At 43.7% G+C, this 26,531-nt stretch overlaps 3 protein-coding genes across 10 annotated transcripts in view; 2 read left to right on the top strand and 1 right to left on the bottom strand.

Moving 5' to 3' along the window:
- Positions 1-8,384, top strand: part of LOC119127745 (gastrula zinc finger protein XlCGF8.2DB-like) — a 235,055-nt gene extending 226,671 nt beyond the window's left edge. For 5 of the 8 annotated variants that reach the window (XM_037259846.1, XM_037259845.1, XM_037259844.1 and 2 more), the window contains 2 exons: positions 1,834-1,839; positions 2,038-3,011. In XM_037259846.1, the coding sequence (XP_037115741.1) occupies positions 2,086-2,958 (873 nt within the window). In that variant the 5' untranslated portion in view covers positions 1,834-1,839; positions 2,038-2,085 and the 3' untranslated portion in view covers positions 2,959-3,011. The other 3 variants (XM_037259841.1, XM_037259842.1, XM_037259843.1) reach the window with 3 other exon arrangements.
- LOC119127460 (oocyte zinc finger protein XlCOF20-like) lies at positions 163-21,005 on the top strand. The gene is made up of 4 exons (XM_037259401.1): positions 163-331; positions 8,115-8,151; positions 19,666-19,775; positions 19,939-21,005. The coding sequence occupies exons 3-4, from the start codon at positions 19,673-19,675 to the stop codon at positions 21,003-21,005; spliced, it is 1,170 nt and encodes a 389-aa protein (XP_037115296.1). The 5' UTR covers positions 163-331; positions 8,115-8,151; positions 19,666-19,672.
- A 1,874-nt stretch (positions 21,006-22,879) lies between these two features.
- On the bottom strand, positions 22,880-25,783 carry LOC119127844 (oocyte zinc finger protein XlCOF6.1-like). The gene is made up of 2 exons (XM_037260022.1): positions 25,491-25,783; positions 22,880-25,131 (listed from the first exon to the last, which is right to left on the bottom strand). Exons 1-2 carry the CDS (start codon positions 25,666-25,668, stop codon positions 24,011-24,013), a joined length of 1,299 nt encoding a protein of 432 aa, XP_037115917.1. The 5' UTR covers positions 25,669-25,783; the 3' UTR covers positions 22,880-24,010.
- Positions 25,784-26,531: the final 748 nt, after the last annotated feature.

Genomic DNA, 26,531 nt, shown 5'->3' with positions numbered 1-26,531 from the left:
AGTGTTAAACAACACACATACGACAAACGCACGCTAGTATGCTATTAAAATCTATTCGAGGTTTTTCTTTGTGTGTGGAAAACTTCGATTTTTTTTTTTTTTTTTTTGCAAGCCACCTTGGTTTGTTAGTTTGCTGGGCAACAACAACATGAAAAGTCCCACGGTCCTTCGCTAGAGGGCGGCAGGGACCTCACTCAAATGACATCATCATCACGTGACAGGAAGTAAAGCGACGACAACAAAACCGCGCTTGGTATAAAAACTCAAACGGAAGCGTGTCGCCTTCTATTCGGCTGCATCAGATAAACACGCAACTTATGTGGTGAATCAGTTACACGACGACCGCAACGACGAAAGAGGTAAGTTACGACAATGGACCCAAGTTATGTTTGCAACGTTATTTGTTGTACTGCTTGGTTGCAGTACAGAAGTGCGGGCCGCTTTTATTAGCATGATACTTAAGAACAGTACTAACTTTATGATATCTAACTTGATTATCCTCGACGAATGTTCGATCTCAAATGAGCCATCATCACGTGCTGGTTCTTGCCTGTACCATGAGTAATACTGTACTGTGAAAAAACACAAAGTCGAGGATTAGCAGTGATGCTTGCAGGCAGGCATGTTCCCGATTTTAAATCTCAATGCCACCAGATGGTAACGCGTAAGCACGTTTCCTAAAACAAGTCTGATGTGTCGTTTTGTGTATTGGGTTAGTTTCAGTTCACGTTGTAAACAAAACAAGTTGAAGTTGACATCCGTTGCGTGTTGTTTGAGATGTCCGTCGATGAACAAACAAAGATGCAGAGTTACAGTTGGTTCGTTATTGGCAGGATCTTGGGTTGTTTAATGGCGGTCAGTACACGTGGTACTACAGCTGATGAAACAACAACGCCAACTCTCCAGGTAACAAAGTTTTGTACTGTCCAGAAAAGGCGGGAAAGCAAAAGTCTACCGAGGCCATGTGTGGCCCACAATGTGAAACGAGTTTGGCACCTCTGATCTAACAAAACACAAAATACTATTGCAAAAATACGGGATAATCTATATTCAATTACTTCAACAAATGGCTCGCTCGCCGCTGCCCTAGAGACACTTTTATTAGCCAAACATCATTGAACAAGTGTTGTGATTGCAGTGTGAAAATGTCTGCAAGGACCACAGCAAAGTACGTGAAGGAAAAGGACCGTAGTTGTCGACGACTGGAACATCTTTGTCTGCAGCCTTATGTTGTGTTGCGCAGAGCAGGTTAGTACACGTCTAGTTTCTGTTATGAATCCTCTTCCAGTATTTATTTTTAGTAGAATTTGATCAAAATCATGTGTGATAGGCAGATTGAAAAAGTCCTTGTATTTATTTTTAGTAGAATTTGATTAAAATCATGTGTGATTGGCAGATTGAAAAAGTCCTTGTATAGATTTGAGTTTTCAGCTCAGTGGCCTAGTGGTAGTGTGTCCGCCCTGAGACTGGAAGGTTGTGGGTTCAAACCCCGGCCGGGTCATACCAAAGACTATAAAAATGGGACCCATCGCCTCCCTACCTGGCACATAGCATTAAGGGGTTGGAATTGGGGCGTTAGATCACAAAATGATTCCCGAGCGCATCACCACCACTGCTGCTCACTCTCCCCCAGGGAATGGATCAAAATCACACGGGTATGGGGTAAATGCAGAGGACAAATTTCACCACACCCAGATGTGTGTGTGATAAAACATTGGGACTTTGACTAACCAGTTTCTTTTCAACTGTAACTTTCATATGTGTTTGTCTTGTTTTGCGGACATCAGTGAAGCTATTCGTCCTAAGCAGCCGGAGCGCACTTGCATTAAAGAGGAAGATGTGGGCAAAGATGTCCATCACTTCAATGAACAAATGGAGCAGAAGTTTCTCTGCACCATAAAAGAGGAGGAAGAGCCGGAGCGGCCTTGTAGTAAAGAGGAGGGAGAGGAGTCCTGCGACATTAAAAAGGAGGAGGAGGATACCTGCAAGATACCATTGACTGGTGTTCCTGTGAAGAGTTTTGATGAGGGGCAACAGGAGGTGAGCAAAGGGGCGGAGCCTCCAAGCTGCAGCTCAAGTCAACCAATGACCAGAGAAGGTGATGGAGACCACTGTGGAGGATCACAAGCAGCTCCACCATCAGATAGTGATGACGTGTCATCACATGTTCCTGCTGCTGCTGCTGCTGCTGATGAGTCTCAAAACAAACACAGGCAATGTTCTCAGTGTGGGAAATGTTGTGCTAATAACAGTGTTTTGAAACAACACATGAAAATGCACACAAGAGAGAAAAACTTTTCCTGCTCAGTTTGTGGCCAAAAATTCTCTTGGAGGCAAAATTTAAGTAGGCACACAAGAATCCACACTGGCGAGAAACCCTTTTCATGCTCTGTTTGTGGCAAAATATTTTCAAGGAAAGCAACCTTAAAAAGTCACACAAGAATCCACACTGACGAGAAACCTTTTTCATGCTCAGTTTGTGGCCAGAAATTCAGGCTAAAGGCACACTCAAAAAGTCACACAAGAATCCACACTGGCGAGAAACCTTTTTCATGCTCAGTTTGTGGCCAAAGATTTTCAGTGAAGGCAAGTCTAACAATTCATACAAGAACCCATACTGGCGAGAAACCTTTTTCATGCTCAGTTTGTGGACAAAAATTCTCTCGGAAGGGAAGTCTAACATTTCATACAAGAACCCACACTGGCGAAAACCCCTTTTCATGCTCAGTTTGTGGCCAGAAATTCAGAAAGAGCGCATATTTAAAAATGCACACAAGAATCCACACTGGTGAGAAACCTTTTTCATGCTCAGTTTGTGGCCAAAGATTCTCTCAGCAAGGAAACTTAAAACGTCACACAAGAATCCACACTGGCAAGAAACCTTTTTCCTGCTCAGTTTGTGGCCAAAAATTCTCTCACAAGATAAGCTTAATCAAGCACACAGTAGCCCACACCTAATGTTAGAATAATTAGGAACCGGAGGTCTCATATCTTCGCTCAAGCCAACATATCTGTCTAGCTTTAGGGAGTTCTTATACTAGAACCCCTTTGTTCTTTGTATAGTTCAAGAGAAGTTCTTTCTCTTTTATACCTTGTAGTTTGTCTTCATGAATTGTTGTTGACCGGGACAGTTTTCAAGTTATCCCATATTTACTCAATGTTTGTTTAAGTAGACCATGCAAGTTATCTCACATCTACTTAACGTTTGTTGGAGTGTATGCACGAGAGGTATCTGATTATTTACTCATCATTATTATTGTGTGATACTTAGCAAGAAAGTCTAGAGGAGGGGTGTCCAAACTACGGCCCGCGGGCCAACTGCGGCCCGCGGTCCAGTTTTTATTGGCCCGCAGCAAATTCTGAAAACATAATTGAATGTGGCCCGCACAACAGCTTGAGCACTTCTCAGTTTCCACACTAGATGGAGCCTGGAACATGGACTTTAAACCGATGATGATGATGATGATGATGGAGCCCGCCACACAAAGCGCTTGACGTCCGATTAGCCCCCCCCCCCCGGAAGAGAAGCGAACGCGCAGCGTTTGATTTGACGTCACACTAGCTGCACAACAGCTTGAGCACTTCTCAGTTCAAACACGTAGCAACGCACAGAAAGGGGAAGACGCCAATTTTACTTTTTTGGCTATGCTCCTCACGGCCAGACCTTTCCTTTTTTTTTCTTTTTTTTTTAAACAGAATTCGGATTTTGGAACAAAGGAGAGCCGATCACTCGACTTGTTCAACCAAATAGGATTTTAGACCTTTAGTCTCCTCTTTTGGTGAGAGTGGGTGAGTGTTGTTTTTTCGACATGTAATTATTTTCCTTGCTTATTCATTAAATCCCTTCTTAATCCTTAATTCGGTCATCGATTATTTCGTATTAACTATGTTGAGCATGGTTTTTTATGCAGTACTTAGAACTTTAAAATGTCTTTATTTCTCTATCATAGTCATTCTTTAAATCCGTTCAATTCTTTTTAAAGTGAAGACAGCTTTAATCCTTAACATCAGGAATTGTCACATCTAGTTATCTTGAGCAAAGCTAGTAAATTAACAAAGACAAAGACATCTAAAAATATCCGTCACATAACAAAAGCATCAAACAACCGAAGGGAGCCATCATTATGGCGCGGTTATTCTGACGACTTGCCTCGAATTGAGATACTCGGCACGTGCGTGGTTTGACTTGAGAGGGATTGGCGTCATAAAGAGATTATATTGATTCTATTAGAATTAATTTAACTCGAGTGGTCAGAGACGGACGAGTCCCTTCACCCCGGCTTGTCGAACCCTTTAATGGGAAGCCGGTCACTTTGATAAAAAGTGCACGTTTGACACCGTATTCCCATGGTCAAGCCACTTCTGAAACGTCTGACATGGGCTATCGAAAAGAAGCAGTAGACAGTTGCAGAGTGGTCCAAAGTCCTCTTTTCAGACGAAAGCAAGTTTTGTATTTTATTCGGAAATCAAGGCGCCAGAGTCTGGAGAAAGGCTGGAGAGGAGCAAAAGCCAAGTTGCTTGAAATCCAATGTAAAGTTTCTACAGTCGGCGATGGTTTGGGGAGCCATGTCAACTGCTGGTGGTGGTCCACTGTGTTTCATCAAGTCTCAAGTAAATGCAGAGATTTTAGAGTACTACATGTTTCCGTCGGCTGAAAAGCTCTATGGAGATGATGATTTCATTTTCCAGCATGATCTGGCACCTGCCTACAGTGCCAAAACCACCAGCAAATGCTGTACTGACAGTAGCATTACTGTCCTCGATTGGCCTGCCAATTCCCCTAACCTGAACCCCATAGAGAACTTGTGAGGTATTGGGACGAAGAAGCTCAAAGACACCAGACCCAACAATGCAAATGAGCAAAAGGCTGCTATTGAAGCATCCTGGGCATCCATAACACCTCAGCAATGCCAAAGGCTAATTGCCTCCATGCCACGCCGCATTGATGCAGTGATCCATGCAAAAGGATTGCCAACCAAGTACTGAGTGCATTGATGGACATTTTTAAATGTTTGATTTTGTTTAGCGGTTATAAATGTTTTTATTTTTACTTGGTCTGAGGGCATATTCTAATATTTTGAGATGGGATATTTGAGTTTTCTTAAGCTGTATGCCATAATGAGCAATATTAAAATAATGCAATATTTCAGTTGATTTGTAATGAATCCAGAATGTATGACATTTTGGTTTTCTTAATTGCATTACAGAAAATAAAGAACTTTATCACAATATTCAAATTTTCTGAGACAGTCCTGTATGCCTCCTATTTTCATTTTGTTAGAAATTCCTTGGTACATAGGTGTTTTGGAACAATGCAACTAGACTGTCTTTTGCTAAGTTTATTTTCTTGCCAAACCATCTAGCACAACACAAAATACTATTGCGTGAATAAGGGATAACCTATATTCAATTACTTCAACAAATAGCTCGCTCACCGCTGTCCAAAAAGACACCTTTGTTCGCCAAACATTATTAAATATGTGCTGTGATTGCAGTGTGAAAATGTCTGCAAGGACCACCGCAAAGTACGTGGAGGAAAAGGACCGTAGTCGTCCACAACAGGAACATCTTTGGCTGCAGCCTTATGTTGTGTTGCGCAGAGCAGGTTAGTACACGTCTAGTTTTTATTATGAATCCTCTCCCAGTGTTTATTTTTAGTAGAATTCGATCAAAATCATGTGTGATGGGCAGATTAAAAAAGTCCTTGTATAAATTTGACCAGTTTCTCTTCAACTGTAACTTTCATATGTGTTTGTCTTGTCTTGCAGACATTAGTGAAGCTATTCGTCCTAAGCAGCCGGAGCGCACTTGCATTAAAGAGGAAGATGTGGGCAAAGATGTCCATCACTTCAATGAACAAATGGAGCAGAAGTTTCTTTGCACCATAAAAGAGGAGGAAGAGCGGCCTTGTAGTAAAGAAGAGGGAGAGGATTCCTGTGACATTAAAGAGGAGGAGGAGGAGGATACCTGCAAGAGTTTAGATGAGGGTCAACAGGAGGTGAGCAAAGGGGCGGAGCCTCCAAGCTGCAGCTCAAGTCAACCAATGACCAGAGAAGGTGATGGAGACCACTGTGGAGGATCACAAGCAGCTCCACCATCAGATAGTGATGACGTGTCGTCACATGTTCCTGCTGCTGCTGCTGATGATGAGTCTCAAAACAAACACAGGCAATGTTCTCAGTGTGGGAAATGTTGTGCTAATAACAATGTTTTGAAACAACACATGAAAATGCACATAAGAGAGAAAAACCTTTCCTGCTCAGTTTGTGGCCAAACATTCGGTCGCAGGGGACATTTAAATGCACACACAAGAATCCACACTGGTGAGAAACCTTTTTCCTGCTCAATTTGTGGGGGAAAATTCTCTCGGAAGGAAAGTCTAACATGTCATACAAGAACCCACACTGGCGAGAAACCTTTTTCATGCTCAGTTTGTGGCCAAACATTCTCTGAGAAGGGACATTTAAATAGGCACACAAGAACCCACACTGGTGAGAAACCTTTTTCATGCTCAGTTTGTGGCCAAACATTCTCTGAGAAGGGACATTTAAATAGGCACACAAGAACCCACACTGGTGAGAAACCTTTTTCATGCTCAGTTTGTGGCCAGAAATTCTCAGAGAAGGGAACCTTAAAAACGCACACAAGAATCCATAGTGGCGAAAAACCTTTTTCATGCTCAGTTTGTGGCCAGAAATTCAGTCAAAAGGGAAGCTTAAAAAGCCACACAAGAATCCACACTGGCGAGAAACCTTTTTCATGCTCAGTTTGTGGCCAAAAATTCAGACACAGGGTAAGCTCTGTTTCCTGCTCAGTCACTTGTCAAAGAGTCTCTATTGCAAATTCTGAGTGTGCTGAGGAGATGAGCAAGGATCTGTGAAGATTTCACCTTCTATTTGAGCAGACTTTGTGAGTTTTTGCATCCACGATGGTATATAGTTAACTGGCCTCGGGATGATTATTATCATCACATTATTATCATCCCGAGTTTTGTAGTTTCCATTATACTTGTTGTTAGGGTTTACAGATTATCTTCATCGTATGATTATGTTGGAATGTAACCTGTAATAATTTACCTAGCTTGTCCTGTCTTAACAAAAGTAGTAGAACAAAGTGCTAAGATCTTTTGAACTGATTGACTAGCTACAGAGGAAGCGACCAGTGTTGCTTTGTCTACACAACGTCGTAAAAGACTGCCTGCTATGCTTTGATCAGCAGGCCAGGGGCTTCAACCCCATCCTGTCCACTCTCACCCCCACTCTGTTTCTCTCAATAAAATGCTCCTGCATGAGGCCAGAGTCAGACCTCATTCGATCATCGCTGTACGCACAGCGACGAATGGACTCTCCACCTGCAGGTGTCTAAAAGGACTTACTTGTCTCCCGTGTGGTTCTTGCAAAATAAGTTAGAGTGAGCACCACCCTAACACTTGTTGTTAATCTTGTTTTTAGATGTGTTTTTTAACAGTAAATGCATTTAATTTTTATTCAGGGCAAGTTGCTTAGTTTTTATCAGTGTTTAGGGTTTAGTTTTGTTCAGCTTTTCATGATCATGTTTAGGATTTTGCCCCAATATTTTCAAGACTTGTTAAGAAAAACAATAAGAAGCAAGCAAGACACTTTTTTCTTCTTCTTAAGCTTGTGTGGCGATTCAGCCCTGCTCTCTGTACCAGAAAAAGCTAACCAATCAAAAAGGCTTGACACACCATATGCGAAGCGAAATGAGACAACTACAGGGAGAAATAGAAAGCTGAGCTGCACAATGATTTCAACTCTCCTCCAAAAGTGAGGCCAATTCTTTTCATTTTGCAGTAAAAATACATGAAGCAATTTGTGTAGAAATGCTGAATGACACAATATGAAAGTATGGGGAATGCCTTGGAATCATAAAATAAAATGAGTGAATTATGACATTGAACAATGTGGAATCGTGGAGAAGTATTGGATCATATGGAATTATATAAAATGATAAACGATGACGAATGATGCCACGCGTCATATGATATGGGGAGGGGGGCAAGTGTGCCTATGAGAGTTAAAAGACAACCTCGAGAGAGTAGAGGATTCATTGTCCCGAATCAATCAGATAAACACGCAACTTTTGTGGCGAATCAGTAACATTAGCTACACGACAACCGTAGCGACGAAAGAGGTAAGTTACGACAATGGGCCTAAGTTATCATGTTTGCAACTTTATTTGTAGTACTGCTTCCTTGCATTACAGAAGTGCGGGCCGCTTTCATTAGCATGGTAGCTATTAGCTGATTATCCTCGACGAATGTTCGATCTCAAATGAGCCATCATCACGTGCTGGTTCTTGCCTGTACCATGAGTAATACTGTACTGTGAAAAAACTTTGTGGCCAAAGATTCTCTCAGAAAGGAAACTTAAAAAGTCACACAAGAATCCACACTGGCAAGAAACCTTTTTCCTGCTCAGTTTGTGGCCAAAAATTCTCTCACAAGATAAGCTTAATCAAGCACACAGTAGCCCACACCTAATGTTAGAATAATTAGGAACCGGAGGTCTCATATCTTCGCTCAAGCCAACATATCTGTCTAGCTTTAAGGAGTTCTTATACTCCCTTCCTTTTCTTATCTGTGAGAGGCCCTCACTAGTTATGAACAGAACCCCTTAGTTCTTTGTATAGTTCAAGAGAAGTTCTTTCTCTTTTATACCTTGTAGTTTGTATTCATGAATTGTTGTTGACCGGGACAGTTTTCAAGTTATCCCATATTTACTCAATGTTTGTTTAAGTAGACCATGCAAGTTATCTCACATCTACTTAACGTTTGTTGGAGTGTATGCACGAGAGGTATCTGATTATTTACTCATCATTATTATTGTGTGATACTTAGCGTGAGTCGTCACCTTATCGTGGTGGAGGGGTTTGCGTGCCCCTATGATCCTAGGAGCCATGTTGTCTGGGGCTTCATGCCCCTGGTAGGGTCACCCATGGCAAACGGGTCCTAGGTGAGGGGCCAGACAAAGCACGGCTCATCAGCCCCTTATGATGAAAAAAATTAATGGATCACGTTTTCCCTCGCCCGGACGCGGGTCACCGGGGTCCCCCTCTGGAGCCAGGCCTGGAGGCGGGGCTCGAAGGCGAGCGTCTGGTGGCCGGGCCTTCGCCCATGGGGCCCGGCCGGGCTCAGCCCGAAAAGGAAACGTGGGTCCCCCTTCCCATGGGCTCACCACCTGTGGGAGGGGCCAAAGGGGTCGGGTGCATTGCAAGCTAGGCGGCGACCAAAGGCAGGGACCTTGGCGGTCTGATCCCCGGCTGCAGAAGCTGGCTCTTGGGACATGGAATGTCACCTCTCTGGCTGGAAAGGAGCCCGAGCTGGTGTGCGAGGCAGAAAAGTTCCGACTAGATATAGTCGGACTCGCCTCCACGCACAGTTTGGGTTCCGGTACAAGCCCTCTCGAGAGGGGCTGGACTCTCTTCCACTCTGGAGTTGCCCACGGTGAGAGGCGTCGAGCAGGTGTGGGTATACTTATTGCCCCCCGGCTGGGCGCCTGCACATTGGGGTTCACCCCGGTGAACGAGAGGGTAGCCTCCCTCCGCCTTCGGGTGGGGGGACGGGTCCTGACTGTTGTTTGTGTCTATGCACCAAACGGCAGCTCAGAGTACCCACCCTTCTTGGAGTCCCTGGAGGAAGTGCTGGAGAGCGCTCCTTCTGGGGACTCCGTCGTTCTACTGGGTGACTTCAATGCTCACGTGGGCAATGACAGCGAGACCTGGAAGGGCGTGATTGGGAGGAACGGCCCCCCCGATCTGAACCCGAGCGGTGTTCTATTGTTGGACTTCTGTGCTCGACACGGATTTTCAATAATGAACACCATGTTCAAACATAAGGGTGTCCATGTGTGCACTTGGCACCAGGACACCCTAGGCCGCAGTTCGATGATCGACTTTGTAGTCGTTTCATCGGATTTGCGGCCGCATGTTTTGGACACTCGGGCGAAGAGAGGGGCGGAGCTGTCAACTGATCACCACCTGGTGGTGGGTTGGCTCCGATGGTGGGGGAAGATGCCGGTCCGACCTGGCAGACCCAAACGTTCTGTGAGGGTCTGCTGGGAACGTCTGGCGGAATCCCCTGTCAGGAAGAGCTTCAACTCCCACCTCCGGCAGAGCTTTTCCCACGTCCCGGGGGAGGCGGGGGACATTGAGTCCGAGTGGACCTTGTTCCGCGCCTCCATTGTTGAGGCGGCCGACCGGAGCTGTGGCCGTAAGGTCATTGGTGCCTGTCGTGGCGGCAATCCCCGAACCCGCTGGTGGACACCGGCGGTAAGGGATGCCGTCAAGCTGAAGAAGGAGTCCTATCGGGCCGTTTTAGCCTGCGGGACTCCGGAGGCAGCTGACAGGTACCGGATGGCCAAGCGGAACGCGGCTTCGGCGGTTGCTGAGGCAAAAACCCGGGCGTGGGAGGAGTTCGGCGAGGCCATGGAGAATGACTTCCGGACGGCTTCGAGGAAATTCTGGTCCACCATCCGGCGTCTCAGGAGGGGGAAGCAGTGCAACGTCAACACTGTTTACAGTGGAGATGGCGTGCTGCTGACCTCGACTCGGGACGTCGTGTGTCGGTGGGGAGAATACTTCGAAGACCTCCTCAATTCCACGCCTTCCATTGTGGAAGCAGGGCCTGGGGACTCTGAGGCGGACTCTCCAATCTCTGGGGTTGAAGTCACTGAGGTAGTTAAAAAACTCCTCGGTGGCAAGGCCCCGGGGGTGGATGAGATCCGCCCGGATTTCTTAAGGGCTCTGGATGTTGTGGGGCTGTCATGGCTGACACGTCTCTACAGCATCGCGTGGACATCGGGGACAGTGCCTCTGGATTGGCAGACTGGGGTGGTGGTTCCCCTCTTTAAGAAGGGGGACCGGAGGGTGTGTTCCAATTACAGGGGAATTACACTCCTCAGCCTCCCTGGTAAGGTCTATTCAGGGGTGCTGGAGAGGAGGGTCCGTCGGGAGGTCGAACCTCGGATTCAGGAGGAACAGTGTGGCTTTCGTCCTGGCCGTGGAACAGTGGACCAGCTCTTCACCCTCAACAGGATCCTCGAGGGTGCATGGGAGTTCGCCCAACCAGTCCACATGTGTTTTGTGGACTTGGAGAAGGCGTTCGACCGTGTCCCTCGGGAGGTTCTGTGGGGGGTGCTTCGGGAGTACGGGGTACCGAGCCAACTGATAAGGGCGGTTCGGTCCCTGTATCACCGATGCCAGAGTGTGGTCCGCATTTCCGGCAGTAAGTCGGATTCGTTCCCAGTGAGGGTTGGACTCCGCCAAGGCTGCCCTTTGTCACCGATTCTGTTCATAATTTTTATGGACAGAATTTCTAGGTGCAGCCGAGGCGTTGAGGGTGTCCGGTTTGGGGACCTCAGCATCGCGTCTCTGCTTTTTGCAGACGACGTTGTGCTGTTGGCTTCTTCAGGCCGTGATCTCCAGCTCTCACTGGAGCGGTTCGCAGCCGAGTGTGAAGCGGTCGGGATGAGGGTCAGCACCTCCAAATCCGAGTCCATGGTCCTCGATCGGAAAAGGGTGGAATGCCCTCTCCGGATCGGGGATGAGATCCTGCCCCAAGTGGAGGAGTTTAAGTATCTTGGGGTCTTGTTCACGAGTGAGGGGAGGATGGAGCGCGAGATCGACAGGCGGATCGGTGCAGCGTCGGCAGTAATGCGGACTCTGTACCGGTCCGTCGTGGTAAAGAGAGAGCTGAGCCAAAAGGCAAAGCTCTCAATTTACCGGTCGATTTACGCTCCTACCCTCACCTATGGTCACGAGCTATGGGTCGTGACCGAAAGAACGAGATCCCGGATACAAGCGGCCGAAATGAGTTTTCTCCGCAGGATGTCCGGGCTCTCCCTTAGAGATAGGGTGAGAAGTTCGGTCATCCGGGAGAGACTCGGAGTAGAGTCGCTACTCCTCCACGTTGAGAGGAGCCAGATGAGGTGGCACGGGCATCTCATCAGGATGCCTCCTGGACGCCTCCCTGGGGAGGTGTTCCGGGCATGTCCCACCGGTAGGAGACCCCGGGGACGACCCAGGACGCGCTGGAGAGACTATGTCTCTCGGCTGGCCTGGGAACGCCTTGGGATCCCCCGGGATGAGCTAGATGAAGTGGCTGGGGAGAGGGAAGTCTGGGAGTCCCTCCTGAAGCTGCTGGCCCCGCGACCCGACCCCGGATAAGCGGAAGAAGATGGATGGATGGATGGATGGATGGATGGATGGATGGATGGATGGATGGATGATACTTAGCAAGAAAGTCTAGAGCGTTGTTTTACAGGGACACGGCACCCAGCACATTTGGAGATTGCAGCCCAGGACAAGGCTGCCAACCAACTAAGGACAGACTCTGCATTGCTGGGGTCACGGATCGGCCAAGGCCTCGCACCACACAGCATTCTTTAGTTAGTTAGTCAGCGTTGCTACAGCCACAATCTCCCCTCCCTTTAGTGTAGCAATGCCTCTTGTAACCAGGGCAACCCAAAATAAAAAAAGGAGATAGTGAAAGAGGAGTCCAGAATTGGTGGAGGACTGTTAACTGGGCCTTCTACCTAATTCTCCTCGCGAGCAAAAAGAATACTGGTAGTCTTCTCCTCTTGTTTCAGTGTATAAAATAATGTCTTATGGTACTTAGACCTGACACCTAACTCTGTTGCCTGCTCAATCACTTGCCAAAGAGTCTCTATTGAGAAGTGTGTTGGGGAATTGAGCAATAATCCGTGATCCGACTTCATGAGTTTTTGCATCGATGATGATATTGTTAACTGGCTTCCGGATATCTTTGTATTTTTTATTATACATAGTGTTAATTTTGGTTTTGGTTGTCATTTTTAACAGTAAATACATTTAATTCATATTCGAGGCAAGTTGCTTAGTTTTTATCAGTGTAAACACTGGGTTTAGTTTTGTTCAGCATTTCATGATCACGTTTAGGATTTTGCCCCCATGTTTGTCAAGACTTGTTAGGAAGAACAATAAGAAGCAAGCAAGACATTTTTTCTTCTTCTTCTTCATGCGCTTGTGTGGCGATTCAGCCCTGCGCTCTGCACCGGAAAAAGCTAACCAATCAAAAAGGGGCCCGACACGGCATATCTGAGCTGCACAATGATTTAAACTCTCCTCCAAAAGTGAGGCCAATTCCTATCATTTTGCAGTAAAAATAGATGAAGCAATTTGTGTGGAAATGCTGAAGGACAAAATACGAAAGTATGTGGAATGCCATGGAATCGGGAAATAAAATGAGAGTGAATTGTACGGAATGACATTGAACAATGTGGAATCATGTGGAGAGCGTGGACAAAATTATTTTGCTTGCATTGTTGGTTTGTTTGCTGGGCAACAGCAGCATTAAACCGGGAGTGGCTGATGGTGTCGGGGTGCACTTGCTTGGCTTGTGTATCGACGCTGTAAGTTCGATTCCCACATGTGACGGCGTGAATGTGTGTAAGTAATGGTGTGTATGTACGAGTGACAAAAAAATAAACCATTAATTGTCCTTCGCTAAAGTTCTTTATTTTCTGTAATGCAATTAATAAAACAAAAATGCCATACATTCTGGATTCATTACAAATCAACTGAACTATTGCAAGCCTTTTATTATTTTAATATTGCTGTTTGTGGCATACAGCTTAAGAAAAATCAAATATCCTATCTCAAAATACTAGCACGTCATGAAAAAGTATACTAGTAGGGTATTCAGGGTGCAGTTTTAGAATAGAATAGAATAGAATAGATCTTTATTTGTCATTGTCACATGTACAACATGTTAAGGATTAAAGCTGTCTTTCATGTGTGTCTAACATGTGTTTCAAAGCACATCTGCAAAAAGTCTGTTGGAAGGGGGAAATGTGGCAGGGAACGTTGCGCATTCAAGTGAGATGACCGCACCCTTAACAGCATTGTGAAAAAGAGTCTCTTCCGGAATTTGGGGAATCTTCAAAAACAGTAGACTGAAGCTGGAGTCCAGGTATCAAAAGCCACTGTTCACAGACGTGTCCGGGAAATGGGCTACAATAGCCGTTGTCAAGTGGCACGGTGGTATAAGATGGTGTAAAATTGGGTATTGAATTTGGCCCAGGCACATTGGCTATCCCAAAACATGTAGTAGTAGTTCCGAAATTTCACGAGGAAATAGTGTTAAAGCTTGACATAGGGGTTGTTGTGGCTTTATGCTCTGATAAACTGTTGTAGTGTTGTCACTTATAGACTTAGACTTAGACTTAGACAGAACTTTATTGTCATTTTGTCAACACTAGGTGTGTACAAAACGAAATTTCGTTGCATACGGCTTTCAACAATGTAGAGGTATTTCGGCTGGTTATAGTGGGTTGCTTATTGATTGCTCTAACAATAACACACGGAGGCAAGGATGCAGTACGAGCCAATCTTTACTGGGTGCTCCGTCACGACTACACACAGACCTCACCACACGATCACTGAACCTCCAATACAGACAGACAAACACAGTCGAGCACTGAGTGCTCGATCCAATCTACCACAGGGGCGATCTGATGATAAATTGTTAGCAATTGGGAGGACACGACCTGTTCAAACACGTAGCAACGCACAGAAAGGGGAAGACACCAATTTTGCTTTTTTGGCTATGCTCCTCACGGCCAGACCTTTCCTTTTTTTTAAACAGAATTCGGATTTTGGAACAAAGGAGAGCCGATCACTCGACTTGTTCAACCAAATAGGATTTTAGACCTTTAGTCTCCTCTTTTGGTCTGAGTGGGTGAGTGTTGTTGTTTTTTCGAAATGTAATTATTTTCCTTGCTTATTCATTAAATCCCTTCTTAATCCTTAATTCGGTTATCGATTATTTCGTATTAACTATGTTGAGCATGGTTTTTTATGCAGTACTTAGAACTTTAAAATGTCTTTATTTCTCTATCATAGTCATTCTTTAAATCCGTTCAATTCTTTTTAAAGTGAAGACAGCTTTAATCCTTAACATCAGGAATTGTCACATCTAGTTATCTTGAGCAAAGCTAGTAAATTAACAAAGACAAAGACATCTAAAAATATCCGTCACATAACAAAAGCATCAAACAACCGAAGGGAGCCATCATTATGGCGCGGTTATTCTGACGACTTGCCTCGAATTGAGATACTCGGCACGTGCGTGGTTTGACTTGAGAGGGATTGGCGTCATAAAGAGATGATATTGATTCTATTAGAATTAATTTAACTCGAGTGGTCAGAGACGGACGAGTCCCTTCACCCCGGCTTGTCGAACCCTTTAATGGGAAGCCGGTCACTTTGATAAAAAGGTGCACGTTTGACACCGTATTCCCATGGTCAAGCCACTTCTGAAATGTCTGACATGGGCTATCGAAAAGAAGCAGTAGACAGTTGCAGAGTGGTCCAAAGTCCTCTTTTCAGACGAAAGCAAGTTTTGTATTTTATTCGGAAATCAAGGCGGAAATAAAATGAGAGTGAATTGTACGGAATGACATTGAACAATGTGGAATCATGTGGAGAGCGTGGACAAAATTACTTTGCTCGCATTGTTGGTTTGTTTGCTGGGCAACAGCAGCATTAAACCGGGAGTGGCTGATGGTGTCGGGGTGCACTTGCTTGGCTTGTGTATCGACGCTGTAAGTTCGATTCCCACATGTGACGGCGTGAATGTGTGTAAGTAATGGTGTGTATGTACGAGTGACAAAAAAAATAAACCATTAATTGTCCTTCGCTAAAGTTCTTTATTTTCTGTAATGCAATTAATAAAACAAAAATGCCATACATTCTGGATTCATTACAAATCAACTGAACTATTGCAAGCCTTTTATTATTTTAATATTGCTGTTTGTGGCATACAGCTTAAGAAAAATCAAATATCCTATCTCAAAATACTAGCACGTCATGAAAAAGTATACTAGTAGGGTATTCAGCTAATCACTTGAATGGTCTAATTAACTCAAAACACCCGCAAGGTTTCCTGAGCCTTGAAAAACACTCAGCTTGGTTCAGTAAACTAAATTGCAAGTATGGGGAAGACTGCTGGTCTGACTGCTGTCCAGAGGACCATCATTGACACCTTCCATCAGGAGGGTAAGACACAAAAAGACATTTCTCAAAGAGCAAGCTGTTCACAGAGTGCAGTTTTAGAATAGAATAGAATAGAATAGATCTTTATTTGTCATTGTCACATGTACAACATGTTAAGGATTAAAGCTGTCTTTCATGTGTGTCTAACATGTGTTTCAAAGCACATCTGCAAAAAGTCTGTTGGAAGGGGGAAATGTGGCAGGGAACGTTGCGCATTCAAGTGAGATGACCGCACCCTTAACAGCATTGTGAAAAAGAGTCGCTTCCGGAATTTGGGGAATCTTCAAAAACAGTAGACTGAAGCTGGAGTCCAGGTATCAAAAGCCACTGTTCACAGACGTGTCCGGGAAATGGGCTACAATAGCCGTTGTCAAGTGGCACGGTGGTACAAGATGGTGTAAAATTGGGTATTGAATTTGGCCCAGGCACATTGGCTATCCCAAAACATGTAGTAGTAGTTCCGAAATTTCACGAGGAAATAGTGTTAAAGCTTGACATAGGGGTTGTTGTGGCTTTATGCTCTGATAAACTGTTGTAGTGTTGTCACTTATAGACTTAGACTTAGACAGAACTTTATTGTCATTTTGTCAACACTAGGTGTGTACAAAACGAAATTTCGTTGCATACGGCTTTCAACAATGTAGAGGTATTTCGGCTGGTTATAGTGGGTTGCTTATTGATTGCTCTAACAATAACACACGGAGGCAAGGATGCAGTACGAGCCAATCTTTACTGGGTGCTCCGTCACGACTACACACAGACCTCACCACACGATCACTGAACCTCCAATACAGACAGACAAACACAGTCGAGCACTGAGTGCTCGATCCAATCTACCACAGGGGTGATCTGATGATAAATTGTTAGCAATTGGGAGGACACGACCTGTTCAAACACGTAGCAACGCACAGAAAGGGGAAGACGCCAATTTTGCTTTTTTGGCTATGCTCCTCACGGCCAGACCTTTCCTTTTTTTTTAAACAGAATTCGGATTTTGGAACAAAGGAGAGCCGATCACTCGACTTGTTCAACCAAATAGGATTTTAGACCTTTAGTCTCCTCTTTTGGTCTGAGTGGGTGAGTGTTGTTGTTTTTTCGACATGTAATTATTTTCCTTGCTTATTCATTAAATCCCTTCTTAATCCTTAATACGGTTATCGATTATTTCGTATTAACTATGTTGAGCATGGTTTTTTATGCAGTACTTAGAACTTTAAAATGTCTTTATTTCTCTATCATAGTCATTCTTTAAATCCGTTCAATTCTTTTTAAAGTGAAGACAGCTTTAATCCTTAACATCAGGAATTGTCACATCTAGTTATCTTGAGCAAAGCTAGTAAATTAACAAAGACAAAGACATCTAAAAATATCCGTCACATAACAAAAGCATCAAACAACCGAAGGGAGCCATCATTATGGCGCGGTTATTCTGACGACTTGCCTCGAATTGAGTTACTCGGCACGTGCGTGGTTTGACTTGAGAGGGATTGGCGTCATAAAGAGATGATATTGATTCTATTAGAATTAATTTAACTCGAGTGGTCAGAGACGGACGAGTCCCTTCACCCCGGCTTGTCGAACCCTTTAATGGGAAGCCGGTCACTTTGATAAAAAGGTGCACGTTTGACACCGTATTCCCATGGTCAAGCCACTTCTGAAATGTCTGACATGGGCTATCGAAAAGAAGCAGTAGACAGTTGCAGAGTGGTCCAAAGTCCTCTTTTCAGACGAAAGCAAGTTTTGTATTTTATTCGGAAATCAAGGCGCCAGAGTCTGGAGAAAGGCTGGAGAGGAGCAAAAGCCAAGTTGCTTGAAATCCAATGTAAAGTTTCTACAGTCGGCGATGGTTTGGGGAGCCATGTCAACTGCTGGTGGTGGTCCACTGTGTTTCATCAAGTCTCAAGTAAATGCAGAGATTTTAGAGTACTACATGTTTCCGTCGGCTGAAAAGCTCTATGGAGATGATGATTTCATTTTCCAGCATGATCTGGCACCTGCCTACAGTGCCAAAACCACCAGCAAATGCTGTACTGACAGTAGCATTACTGTCCTCGATTGGCCTGCCAATTACCCTAACCTGAACCCCATAGAGAACTTGTGAGGTATTGGGACGAAGAAGCTCAAAGACACCAGACCCAACAATGCAAATGAGCAAAAGGCTGCTATTGAAGCATCCTGGGCATCCATAACACCTCAGCAATGCCAAAGGCTAATTGCCTCCATGCCACGCCGCATTGATGCAGTAATCCGTGCAAAAGGACTGCCAACCAAGTACTGAGTGCATTGATGGACATTTTTAAATGTTTGATTTTGTTTAGCGGTTATAAATGTTTTTATTTTTACTTGGTCTGAGGACATATTCTAATATTTTGAGATGGGATATTTGAGTTTTCTTAAGCTGTATGCCATAATCAGCAATATTAAAATAATGCTTGCAATATTTCAGTTGATTTGTAATGAATCCAGAATGTATGACATTTTGGTTTTCTTAATTGCATTACAGAAAATAAAGAACTTTATCACAATATTCTAATTTTCTGAGACAGTCCTGTATGCCTCCTATTTTCATTTTGTTAGAAATTCCTTGGTACATAGGTGTTTTGGAACAATGCAACTAGACTGTCTTTTGCTAAGTTTATTTTCTTGCCAAACCATCTAGCACAGTGGTTCCCAAAGTGGGCGGTACCGCCCCCCTGATCTGGGGGGGCGGTGAGGAAGAAAGGGGCGGTAGGGGGGCGGTAGGGGGGCGGCAGTCGATTTGTACACAACACGCCGCTCTGGCCCAGTCAGATCCGACAGCATAGACTACAAAAGCAAAAGCTCAGGTTTGTAATTTCAAGCTTGTAATGTTCTGAATTTTATCTTATAATAAAAACCGCATTCTGGCGGTCAACATCATCTTGAGTTCAAGTCAACATGAAATTGGGGACTCGCCAGAACGCGCCGTGTTGTGTTGTGTTGAGCTGGTTAGGGCAGTGGTCCCCAACCACCGGGCCGCGGACCGGTACCGGTCCGTGGGTCACTTGGTACCGGGCCGCCAAGCCGCACAGAATTTTTTTTTTATCGACGATCAATTAATTCAGGTCAAGACACTCGTCCCGGTCACGTGACATGTTTCCCCAGTCGAGCCCGCAAAGCTAATATGTGGCGACAGGCTAACTAACCAGGCAGTGAAGCATTCAAAACTGCTTCAACACATGGAGACCAAGCATCCTGCAATAAAAGACAAACCTTAAATCACTTCGGGTGTCATTGTCTCCGATTACGTCTAGATGGGACCGGCTCGTTTCTGAGAAACAAACTCAGTGCTCCCACTAATTCAACGTAATGGTAATGATATTATAAATGTATTATTTATTTATTTATATAAATGTATTATTTATTTATATAAATGCCGGTCCTTGGGGGGGGGGGGGGGCGCTAGGAATTCACTGGGGAGCCAAAGGGGGCGCCAGCCTGCAAAAGTTTGGGAACCACTGATCTAGCACAACACAAAATACTATTGCGTGAATAAGGGATAACCTATATTCAATTACTTCAACAAATAGCTCGCTCACCGCTGTCCAAAAATACACCTTTGTTCGCCAAACATTATTAAATGTGCTGTGATTGCAGTGTGAAAATGTCTGCAAGGACCACCGCAAAGTACGTGGAGGAAAAGGACCGTAGTCGTCCACAACAAGAACATCTTTGGCTGCAGCCTTATGTTGTGTTGCGCAGAGCAGGTTAGTACACGTCTAGTTTTTATTATGAATCCTCTCCCAGTGTTTATTTTTAGTAGAATTCGATCAAAATCATGTGTGATGGGCAGATTAAAAAAGTCCTTGTATAGATTTGACCAGTTTCGCTTCAACTGTAACTTTCATATGTGTTTGTCTTGTCTTGCAGGCATCAGTGAAGCTATTCGTCCTAAGCACCCGGAGCGCACTTGCATTAAAGAGGAAGATGTGGGCAAAGATGTCCATCACTTCAATGAACAAATGGAGCAGAAGTTTCTTTGCACCATAAAAGAGGAGGAAGAGCCTGAGCGGCCTTGTAGTAAAGAGGAGGGAGAGGAGTCCTGCAACATTAAAGAGGAGGAGGATGAGGAGGATACCTGCAAGATGCCATTGACTGGTGTTCCTGTGAAGAGTTTAGATGAGGGTCAACAGGAGGTGAGCAAAGGGGCGGAGCCTCCAAGCTGCAGCTCAAGTCAACCAATGACCAGAGAAGGTGATGGAGACCACTGTGGAGGATCACAAGCAGCTCCACCATCAGATAGTGATGACGTGTCGTCACATGATCCTGCTGCTGCTGCTGATGATGATGAGTCTCAAAACAAACACAGGCAATGTTCTCAGTGTGGGAAATGTTGTGCTAATAACAGTGTTTTGAAACAACACATGAAAATGCACACAAGAGAGAAAAACCTTTCCTGCTCAGTTTGTGGCCAAACATTCGGTCACAGGGGACATTTAAATGCACACACAAGAATCCACACTGGTGAGAAACCTTTTTCCTGCTCAATTTGTGGGGGAAAATTCTCTCGGAAGGAAAGTCTAACATGTCATACAAGAACCCACACTGGCGAGAAACCTTTTTCATGCTCAGTTTGTGGCCAAACATTCTCTGAGAAGGGACATTTAAATAGGCACACAAGAACCCACACTGGTGAGAAACCTTTTTCATGCTCAGTTTGTGGCCAGAAATTCTCAGAGAAGGGAACCTTAAAAACGCACACAAGAATCCATAGTGGCGAAAAACCTTTTTCATGCTCAGTTTGTGGCCAGAAATTCAGTCAAAAGGGAAGCTTAAAAAGACACACAAGAATCCACACTGGCGAGAAACCTTTTTCATGCTCAGTGTGTGGCCAAAAATTCAGACACAGGGTAAGCTCTATTTCCTGCTCACTCACTTGTCAAAGAGTCTCTATTGCAAATTCTGAGTGTGCTGAGGAGATGAGCAAGGATCTGTGAAGATTTCACCTTCTATTTGAGCAGACTTTGTGAGTTTTTGCATCCACGATGATATATAGTTAACTGGCCTCGCGATAATTATTATCACATTATTATCATCCCGAGTTTTCTAGTTTCCATTATACTTGTTGTTAGGGTTTACAGATTATCTTCATCGTATGATTATGTTGGAATGTAACCTGTAATAATTTACCTAGCTTGTCCTGTCTTAACAAAAGTAGTAGAACAAAGTGCTAAGATCTTTTGAACTGATTGACTAGCTACAGAGGAAGCGACCAGTGTTGCTTTGTCTACACAACGTCGTAAAAGACCGCCTGCTATGCTTTGATCAGCAGGCCAGGGGCTTCAACCCCATCCTGTCCACTCTCACCCCCACTCTGTTTCTCTCAATAAAAATGCTCCTGCATGAGGCCAGAGTCAGACCTCATTCGATCATCGCTGTACGCACAGCGACGAATGGACTCTCCACCTGCAGGTGTCTAAAAGGACTTACTTGTCTCCCGTGTGGTTCTTGCAAAATAAGTTCGAGTGAGCACCACCCTAACACTTGTTGTTAATCTTGTTTTTAGATGTGGTTTTTAACAGTAAATGCATTTAATTTTTATTCAGGGCAAGTTGCTTAGTTTTTATCAGTGTTTAGGGTTTAGTTTTGTTCAGCTTTTCATGATCATGTTTAGGATTTTGCCCCAATATTTGTCAAGACTTGTTAAGAAAAACAATAAGAAGCAAGCAAGACACTTTTTTCTTCTTCTTGCGCTTGTGTGGCGATTCAGCCCTGCTCTCTGTACCAGAAATAGCTAACCAATCAAAAAGGCTTGACACACCATATCCGAAGCGAAATGAGACAACTACAGGGAGAAATAGAAAGCTGAGCTGCACAATGATTTCAACTCTCCTCCAAAAGTGAGGCCAATTCTTTTCATTTTGCAGTAAAAATACATGAAGCAATTTGTGTAGAAATGCTGAATGACACAATATGAAAGTATGGGGAATGCCTTGGAATCATAAAATAAAATGAGTGAATTATGACATTGAACAATGTGGAATCGTGGAGAAGTATTGGATCATATGGAATTATATAAAATGATAAACGATGACGAATGATGCCACGCGTCATGTGATATGGGGAGGGGGGCAAGTGTGCCTATGAGAGTTAAAAGACAACCTCGAGAGAGTAGAGGATTCATTGTCCCGAATAAAAGCGGCTAAGAAGAGCCTAAAAGAAAAGCTTCTTTTGTCTCCAACACACTCTTTCTTCGATACACGAGACAACAGATACACCTCAAGAAATGGAGATGTGAGTATTTCCCAACATTTTACGACACAAGTAAGGTAAGTATTATAAACAGCATATCAGTAGTACATCTGATACCACGGCATTAATTTCAAAGTAGTACATTTGATACCACGGCATTAATTTCAAAATAATCAAACAGATCAAATACCAGACCTAATTCTGACCATGAAGGCTTTGGCCGCCAGTGTGCGTATGAAACCTCACAAGCTTAACTTTTTTTGTGAAGCTTGGCTTGTGTGTCAATGCTGTAAGTTCAATTCCCACAGGTGACGACGTGAATGTGTGTGAGTGACGGTGTGAATGTATGTATGAGTGACAAAAAAAAATAAACCATTAAACATCCCACGGTCCTTCGCTAGAGGGCGTCCGGGACATCAAATGACATCATCTATACGTAGCAGGAAGTAAAGCGACGACAACAAAACCGCGCTGGGTTTAAGCTAAGCACGCATCGTCCTGGTTTTACAATACCCCTAGAAACGGTGCACTCCCTCCTTTGGTGAAAATAATCGTACTTTTTATTATTTTTTTCTTGAAGATGCAGAATGAAGCTGCCCCAAAAGAACAACAAACCAAATCCTTCCGCCCAACTGTACCCACTTTAATTGAACATCAGAGAAAACATGTCAAAGTCAGTAGAGGCAAAAAAGTTGAACAGATTGCAGGTTGCAGAGTAACCAACTAACTCACCACGGTATAGATGGGAACCTGGTCCATGCATACCGTGGAGAAACCTGGCTTTCAACAATTAAGGTATGATATACTGTCACAATTCTCTGAAATATCAGATTTTATTATGCTGCCACAAAGCAAATAATCATTGAAAATTTGGAAATAAAACCACACTATTCATGCACCACAGACTTATGCACAAGTAGGGCATCAGAGTCTTACATGGCAGTAACCGTGCAATTAACAAGCCAGTGCTGGGAAATGAAGAGCTTGTGTCTTGGGTGTGCTGGATTCCACTCAGACCACACAGGAGAAAACATGACAGAGGCTTTGGAGGAAATAATTCAGAATTCTACTCAAAATATTTCCGTTTTTTTTTTCTTTTAATAATGCCGTGTTCAAAACATGTTCTTAAAATGTGTGGTTGAGGATGTATTTTTATTTAATTTTGCAGTTTGCACTTAAATATTGTGCTTGAAATAGTTGAATGTTTACAATTCCCAGGTGGCATTTTAAAATTGTGTTAAATATTTGAATGTTTACAATTCTCAGTTTGCATAAGGTATAGTTTAATGTATTTGGTATGTATTGCATTAGTATGTATTATTTTGCACTCAAGTGTATTGCAATAGTTGATTTTTGAACATTTAAATAAAAGAAGTGAATTGGTGGATTTTTTTTCACCATGGTATCGAAAAAGGTTTCCTTTAGAATCGAAATGGCGTTTGGCCAAAATCAAATGCTGTGTTCCAACAGCTAAACTGTTGCTGTTAATTTACAGTCAACAGGGATATGTTGCAACCACCGGAGGCTTTAAGGGAATATAGTATTTGCGCAGCTCAAGCACGTAGTGTTTTGCAGGCGTAGGAAAGAAGTCGTATCTGACCGACTGTTAAGCGGGCTGAAATCTGCCAGGCTTGTTACGTAACTACTCTGTGCTTTGTTAAATTTACAAGACATCCATTTTCACATTTTCAGTGACTATCATATTTTTCAACGATTGCAGACATTTTTTATTTCACAACAAAATGAACAACTACAATCTCATCTCTCCGGTGTGTTTCCGCATGTGTGCAGTCAAACCGTGCTTATACGAAAAGCTTCTAGCACAAACTGAGCACGTGAAAGGTTTTTGTCCCGTGTGCGTTGCTGAGTGCGCAATCAACGTGATCTTCTGAGCAAATTTCTCACCGCAAATTGTACAAGTGAAAGGTTTTTCTCCCGTGTGTTTCCACATGTGTACGTTCAAATTTGGCCGCGTTATAAAACCTTTGCCACAAACTGAGCAGCTAAAGGGTTTTTCTCCTGTGTGTGTCCTTGTGTGCCTTTTCAAATCGCCCTTGTAAGAAAAACCTTTATCACAAATGGAGCATGTGAAAGGTTTTTCTCTCGTGTGTGTTTTCATGTGTGTTTCCAACATGGCCTCATCAGGGAATATTTGGCCACAAACAGAGCATTTCAAATTATTTTCTTCCCTGTGTGTTTGCATGTGTGCAGTCCAATTTTCCTTTTGGTTAAAAAACCTACCGCAGACTGGACAACTAAATGCTTTTTCTCCCCTGTGCTTCTTCATGTGTACGTTCAAATTGTACCGGTAAGAGTAGCTTTCGCCACACAGGGAACACGAAAATGATTTTTCTCCCGTGTGTTTCAGCTTGTGTATTTTCAAAGTGCTCTCATAAAGAAATCCTTGACCACAAACGGAGCAGCGGAAACGTTCGTTGTGAGTACGAGATCTCTCGCCCGTTTGAGCATTTTTCTCGTCAGGAGTCGTCTCTTTTTCACCCTCGCTGTCTGTGTCAACTGTAGCTTGCATGTCGTCACAGTGTGACAGTGCTGCCATGAGCTGCTCTGCCGGCGCTCCTCCACGGTGCTCTCTACTTGGACCATGACGAGGAAGCCATGAGCCTTCGGCCACGTCGTTGTCATTGCTGTCGCTCTCCACAGCTAGAACAGTGAGAGAAACGTCAGCTTGTTCCTTTTCTCCTTCTTTCGAACGTGGGGGCTGTGCATTGTCCTCTTCCTCCTTGAAGGTGGAAGGCTCTGGATCTGCCTTTTCCTCCTTGACATGATGGGGCTGTGGATGCTCCAGAGAAGAGCTTCCCCACCAAGGTTGTGGGGCAAAGTCTTCTCCGTGACCAATCAGCTGCCAAACATCTGTAAGACACAAGTAAAAAAATAAAAAAATGGGGGTTCCGAAAACATTTTTCAAAAACGCTGTGGAAAATTGGTTTGGAGGATTATTATGAAGAAAGTAGAATGAAAATAATCTTGGATCTTGATTTGAAACAAATAAATTCATTCATATATGCATTTCATTTTGAGTTTTTTAAGAGCAGTTTAACATAGTATGCGCCTTTACTCCATTACATATAAAATACATTTCTAGTGCATTTGCAGTGCATTGCATATAAACAAAGAAATAAGCATCCATTTGGCGTCAATGAGGCGATTTGCTTGACCAGAACTAAATGGAGTTTGTTTAAAGCGGTGAACTCGACGTTTAGTGAGCAAACCTTGGTTGTGCAGTGTCGTTTGAGACTTGCAAATATCTTCCATTTGTCGTCGTTGCTGCTCGTTCTCCTCTCTCGCACGAGCGAGTTGCTCTTCGTACGACACGATGGTTTTTTCAAACAGGCCATAGATTTCATCAGCAGCCGCAATGAGCCGCTCCCTCAACATTTCCTGCAACATTTTTGAAGAGATTTCTTGCTATTTCAGCACGTCACCTTCAAGCTTTTCTGCTGTGTGCTTGCCTGTCTTGCCACTTTCGCGTTCTTCTTCTTCGATGGTGTTTACAGGCTATCCTATGGTCGGTGGGATTCCGCTGCTGCCACCCTGTGGCGGTATTCAAGACTGCTGAGCAAAATTCGCAATGGTCAAGTAATCTTAGTTTATCGTCCTCATTGCACATCATGAGAGCAGCAAAAATAGGGAAGAGCTGCAAAGACATGAGTCAAAGATGCATGAATTATTTTTATAATATTTTTTTTGTAAATTATTTTTGTAATTATTCATTGTTTCATTTCTTCTTGTAATACTCAGACTACCGTTGTGATGATCAGATTTCCAAAACCACACGGTGGCATGTTGAAAACTGTGCGCAACTATCTTGATACTGCACACTGTCCAACTACTAATTGTGTCAGCCATCATGACCCTCGAGTTTATGGGAATGACAATCTCAGTGCAAGAGGTTTTAGTCTGGATAATCAAGTGAGGAAATGCCAGATAAAGTAAAGCAGCCCCAGAACATAACAAAACGCCCTACAGGTTTTACAGTAGGGACAATATTTGTTTCCTTGATATGCTTATTTTTTGCATCTGTGAACGCATACCATGTCACTAAGCAACACAGTGACCATGATAACCCTTAAATCAGTCGACTGACTGCTTACAACTTTGAAGACATCCGCAATGCTAATTAGAGAACACCTTGGCTGACCAATCTCATATGTTAAATGATGAGGATTATTATTATTATTATTATTTCATCAAATTGGAAGTCAAGTTAAAAAAATACATGTTCTATGCGACATATTGATATTGTAAATGTC

The sequence above is a fragment of the Syngnathus acus genome, chromosome 9 (genome assembly GCF_901709675.1).
Source record: "Syngnathus acus chromosome 9, fSynAcu1.2, whole genome shotgun sequence".
In the NCBI taxonomy this organism is placed as follows: Eukaryota; Metazoa; Chordata; class Actinopteri; order Syngnathiformes; family Syngnathidae; genus Syngnathus; species Syngnathus acus.
This window is presented reverse-complemented; position numbering and strand designations above follow the sequence as displayed.